Source organism: Pinus tabuliformis, chromosome 9, assembly GCF_031772625.1.
Source record: "Pinus tabuliformis cultivar Carrire ecotype Pingquan chromosome 9, CPIR1, whole genome shotgun sequence".
NCBI lineage: Eukaryota > Viridiplantae > Streptophyta > Pinopsida > Pinales > Pinaceae > Pinus > Pinus tabuliformis.
The window spans coordinates 1926253917-1926259768 of NC_142307.1; the positions used below are offsets into that span (position 1 = coordinate 1926253917).

General features: G+C 34.0%; 1 protein-coding gene across 1 annotated transcript; it reads left to right on the top strand.

Moving 5' to 3' along the window:
* Positions 1-592: 592 nt before the first annotated feature.
* Positions 593-3227, top strand: LOC149156662 (transcription factor bHLH36-like). Its single transcript, XM_089445109.1, has 3 exons — positions 593-1141; positions 2128-2541; positions 2843-3227. The coding sequence occupies exons 1-3, from the start codon at positions 731-733 to the stop codon at positions 2939-2941; spliced, it is 924 nt and encodes a 307-aa protein (XP_089301235.1). The 5' UTR covers positions 593-730; the 3' UTR covers positions 2942-3227.
* Positions 3228-5852: the final 2625 nt, after the last annotated feature.

Consider the following 5852-nt stretch of genomic DNA (forward strand, 5'->3'; position numbering starts at 1 on the left):
TATTTTAACGGTTATATACCATTCAAATAGATTGGACATCTCAATTTTTAAATTTAAGGGCCGTCAGAAAACTTACGCGACCAAATAAACAATCTATATATTGATATCAGTAGGGGAGTTGAAACGTAACAGGGAACGGTCATTCAACCAAAACAATGGAAAAAACCAGCACGCTTGAGGCATTTAAAAAAATAACAATTCTTTTATTTTTGGACACGTCGTGAGAGGATTAAAAATTCAGAAGCATGGAAGATGCCTTCATTAAAAAAGTGGGTTGGCCATTCAAGGGTGGCCCCTGTAGTAATAATATACCTGTATATGCTCTGTACAGACAGCTTGCCTATATGAATATGCCCCTGTTTTAATAAGTTATACAATTATAGACGTATAGGATATAAGTATGCCAAATCTGACTCTCGATGTTTTCAGCGAAAGATACGCCGGGTTAATCTGTCACGAACACACGGCATTACCAGACGGAAGTGGAGACCTGGTACGGTTTTATCCTGACGTCACCCATGACATAATGATAGGTTCTATAAGATTTGCTCTATGGTGAGTGTTAATGGGATTTAAGAGTACATTGATGGCATGGAATTGGCAGCCTCGCTCCCAGACACCCTCTCAATTAGAGAACATTTAGTCATAACAACCTTCTTTGTGGAAAGAGAACTTGGAGTTGGAGTGAGCTGCCTTTAGTATAAGCATTAATTGTATTAACGTAGCCTTCATGATGAGCACGTTCCCTTTTTTCCCGAGAGCTCAATCTGAAAGCTATAACGATTTAGATGTGTGCTCTTTCGTTAATCCCCATGCTCCATGGCAACCTCATCACCAACCTGCTCCCATCAAGGTAACGCAGCCTGCGTATTGGGAATTTGATCAGCAGCAGCAACCAGTGATTGATGAATACAGAACGAGTCAGTTTGGATTCAAGCGTCAAAAATATTATCATGGAGATGTCCCGGGGATTGTTCCAGTCAACAATTTGGAGATGCCGCCCACTGCCGAGGAGCATTCGGTGCCCATTAATTCTTCCAAAAAGAAGGCTTTTCATAATTTGAGGGAACGGACCAGGAGGAGAACTTTGAAAGTACTCTACTGCCAGCTACGCTCGTTGCTGCCTAGTGTAAATCCAAAGGTAAACCTCACCCCCATATCCTTCCCAGATTGTTAAATGATTTTGCTGTCGATTTTTGAAAAATGGAATAAATTTTATTATTAGATCTAATGATGTAAAGCTCACTGCTACATCATTCCCAGATTGTTCAACGATTTTGTTGTTGATGGTAGAAAAATGGAATAAATTTTATCATTAGACCTGTTAGAAATCATTATCCGCAGTGTGAGGACGAGATGGATTTCAAAACTATGAATCCGTATTTGTCCCTGAAATATATATGGGGGCGAAATGGCCTTTTCTGGTAGGGGCGTCTTTCCAAGGATTTGTTAATACTGAATTGAAGTAGATTTTGTGAAGCTGTAGTTAAACCTGCAAATAATGAAAAAAAAATGAAGCTGTAGTTAAACCTGCAAACAATGAAAAAAACTGAAAAAAACTGGCAAGAAAAAAAATAATAAAAGAAAGAATTAATGAATTCTATTTATGTATAGATAAAAAAATTATGAGTGAATATAATTTAATGAAATATATTTTATATGGATAAATTAATATAGTAGTGCTTATAGTTGAACTAATATAGTGAGTTTAGTGAGATGCGAGGTCATAGTTAAACATGCTCAACAAAACTAATAAAGAAATAACTAGTCTCTAGAATTTTAGTGTTTGGATTGATTTGCAAGTAGTCTCACCCTTGTTCTACTTTAGACACCTGTAGTTGTTTCACCTCAAACAGCAAGGCTTCTTTGGTCTGTCGTTGATACGACCAAGGACCACTAAAACGAGAGCGCTTTTTACGATTGATAAATCTTATAACACCAACAGCATTCCATCGAGTTCATAAGTAAATGGTTTTGTATTGATTTTGCTAGAAAAACACAGGTTTTATTTTGTGTATGGGATCACTGGACCATGGAGTCCTTTTCCTGTGATTTAACCGGCCAAGAATTCTTTTATATTTTTTCCTCGAAGCTAAATTTTGTCTTGAATGGAACTGGCATTTGCAGAGGAAACTAAGCATTCCAAACACCGTTAATAAAGTCCTGAAGTACATTCCTGACTTGCGCATCGAAATCGAGAGACTAAGCAGAGAACGTGATGAGTTGTTAGCCGTCGCCAAACGATCAATTTCTGAAACTTCCCCCGTGACTTCAAAATCCGCAAGTAACACCGAAGCTGAAGGTCTGATTGACTTTATGCACTCTCCTCCTCCGTCAGGGTCCCTAGCGTCTCCTGATCGTCCTACTGTTACAGTAAATGCGGAGCTGGGGCGTTCACAGATAATGATAACAATCTACAATTGCAGACTTGGATTCCTCTTCTCTAGGCTTCTCATCCTGCTGGAAAAGGAGGGACTTGATGTGCTTAATGCTTCTTCTTTCATGTCTCAAGATAAAGTTTGCTATGATCTTCATCTCGAGGTGGGTGAATTTTCCTTAACTCATTAATGGTTAGAAATGCTGAACTTATGTCGATTAAGCATTTTGAAAATATTTTGGAATAAGCAAAGCACAGGGTTCAATTGTTTGATTTTTTTTCTCATATTTCTAAGATATTTTGAGAATCTGCAATAAAATAAAGATGTGTGTTATTTTTGCTAAACTTATCTCGATAACAGATTCTGAAAATATGTAAGCTCAACCTGATTTTGAGAATATGTGAGACATATCCAATAGCAGAAGCAAGGCATAGTTATTGATCCCAAAGTTTTTGTTGTTTCAGATGATTGCAGGAAGGAGTGAAATTGACAAAAATATTCTGCAGAAGAAGCTTCTGACATTATTATGTGATAAAAGCTTCACTGACATTGAAGTCAATTAAAAATTCAAAAGGCTAAGGACCTTGCGCTAAGGACCTTGCAGACCGTGATAAAATGCTAAAAGAATGCAGAATGCAGCCAAGTAATCGAGTGCCAAAGGGCATTTGGCTACAAGGTTACAAATTGGATCCCGGAAAAGCTGTTATAAACAGGACACCAAAGCAGAGGTGTAACAGATTCTAGTGCGGAGGAGCATTAACACAATCTGGTTCTAAGATTTAGGATTTAACTGACCTAGATAATAATTTCTGTATAATCTATAACGTTGTTTGTACGAGGTGGAATATAACGTATCATTTTTATGAAGGGCGAGTAAAGATTTTGACAGCTTTTTCTCCTGCGATGGCTTTGCTTTTGAATTGGGAACTACAGCTAGATTAACCTCGTGGAGAACTTAAACTTTGGGGTATTTAAAATCAAATATGTTTTTCAAATTTAAAAGATTTAATAGGTTGTGTAGATTTATGGGAATTTTCAAATTTTCAGAAGTTGCAATGAAAATGAACGAGTAAGCTTGCAAGGAAGGTGAAAGAGTGTCAAACCAAATATTTATAAATAAGTTTCAACGGGTTGCGATTAAATCAAGTTTCTTGCGGGGGATGATCTTTATTGGCTCTAAATTTAAAGATGACTTAAATTAAAATAAAATATTAATTTTAGCCCCAGGTAAAATAAAGTAAAGTAATTAAGGAAATTAAAAAAAAATTGACTTACCAGATAAATAAAATTTTCAGATAAATATTTTGGGATGAAAAGACATAATAATTAGTTAAAAAAAAATACTCAAATTCTTGTTATAAGAGGAGAGAAATAAAAAATAGTGAGAAAGACATGAAAAAAAAAATTAAAATAAGTTATTAGAGTTAAATTATAGAGATAAAAGAAAATTACCAATATTAGATTTATAATATTAGTATCTTGGGTTTAATATTATTCCGTTCAGTAATAATTTCTTGGATTTACTATTAGGTTGGGTTTATAATATCAATCATGGTCAATATTATTAATCTCTTGTGTTTGTAATATCGATCTCTTGGGCTTTTTGATCCCTTAGGCTTTTAATATTTATCCCTTGGGTTCACTAACTAGTTGGGTTTTTAGTATTAAACGTTGGATTTATTAGTTCCTTTGGTTTGTAGTATTAATAATCTCTTTGGTTTGTTAATCCTTTGAGATTAAAATATTAATTCTTAGGGTTTATTAGTTCAACCATGTTTATTTTAGTATTTTTAATATTTATTTTAGGGTTTGTATACCTTGGGTTTATATTATTAGTCCCTTTTGTTTAATATTATTCCCTTGGGTTCATAATCCCTTCGGATTTTAGTATTAATCCCTTGAGATTATTGTCCCTTTGTGTTTATAATATCAATCGCTTGGGTATATTATTCCCGAGTCAAACATGGTTTATTATGATGTCGACCATGGTCCAACATGGAATTGTGATAAGGATTGTCTCAATATGAAAATCGACAATGGTCAAGCATGTTTATTTTAGTGTTTATAATATTTATCTTACAGTTTATATACATTGGGTTTATAATATTAGTCTCTTGGGTTTAATATTATCTTCTTAGGTTCATAATCCCTAGGGGTTTTAGTATTCATCCATTCGGTTTATTATTCCTTTGGATTTCACATATTAATCCATTGGGTTTATTATTCCCTTCGGTTTATAATATCAATCATCGTCCACCATTGTCAATCATAGCCAACAATGGTCAACCATGGTTAAATGTCGCATTGTGACAAGGATTGTCTCACCATGAAAATAAACCATGTTTGTTTTAGCATTTGTAATATTTATATTTGGTCTACCAATGTTATGTTTATAATATTAGTCCCATGGGTTTAATATTATTCCCTTGGGTTTATTATTCCTTTGGGTTTATACTATCAATCCCTTGGGTTTATTATTTCCTTAGGTTTATAATATCAATGATGATCAACCATTGTCAACCATTGTTGAATGTCGCATTGTGACAAAAATTCTCTCACCATGAAAATAAACCATGTTTATTTTAGTGTTTGTAGTATTTATATTTGGGTTTACCAATGTTGAGTTTATAATATTTGGCCCTTGGGTTTAATAGTATTCCCTTGGGTTCCCAATCCCTTGGAGTTTTAGTATTAATCCTTTGTGTTTATTGTTCCTTTTGGTTTATAATATCAATTCCTTGGGTTTATTATTCCCTTAGGTTTATAATATCAATGATGGTCAACCATTGTCAATTATAGCCAACCATGGTCAACCATGGTCAAATGTCGCATTGTGACAAGGATTGTCTGACCATGAAAATAAACCTTATTTATTTTAGTGTTTGTAATACTTATATCTCGGTTTACCAATGTTGGGTTTTTAATATTAGTCCCTTGGGTTTAATATTATTCCCTTGGGGTCATAATCCCTTGAGTTTTAGTATTAATCCCTAGGGTTTATGTTTCCCACAGGTTCATAATATCAATTTCTTGGGTTTATTATTAACCTGGGTTTATAATATCAATCATGGTCAACCATAACTAGCCATGGTCAACTGTGGTCAATCATGGTTCAATCTCGTATTATGAAAAAAGTATCTCCACTTAGGGTTATATACCTTGGTTTTATAATATTAGTCCCCTCGCTTTAATATTATCCCCTTAGGTTCATAATCCATTGTGGATTTAGTATTAATCCCTTGGGTTTATTGCTCCTTGCGTTTATAATATTAATAATCCATTTGGTTTATTAATCCCTTCAGTTTAAAATTTTAATTCTTAGGGTTTATTAATTCAACAATGTTTATTTTAGTATTTTTAATATTTATCTTAGTGTTTTTATACCTTGGGTTTATAATATTAGTCCCTTTTGTTTAATATTATTCCCCCAGGTTCATAATCCCTTGGGATTTTAGTATTAATCCATTGGGTTTA

Bases quoted from the DNA above. Each gene is read 5' to 3' on its own strand.
- LOC149156662 (XM_089445109.1), top strand. From the start codon at position 731: ATGATGAGCACGTTCCCTTTTTTCCCGAGAGCTCAATCTGAAAGCTAT. The intron at 1,142-2,127 runs GTAAACCTCACC...TGGCATTTGCAG, and splicing joins TGCCTAGTGTAAATCCAAAG to AGGAAACTAAGCATTCCAAA. The intron at 2,542-2,842 runs GTGGGTGAATTT...TTGTTGTTTCAG, and splicing joins GCTATGATCTTCATCTCGAG to ATGATTGCAGGAAGGAGTGA.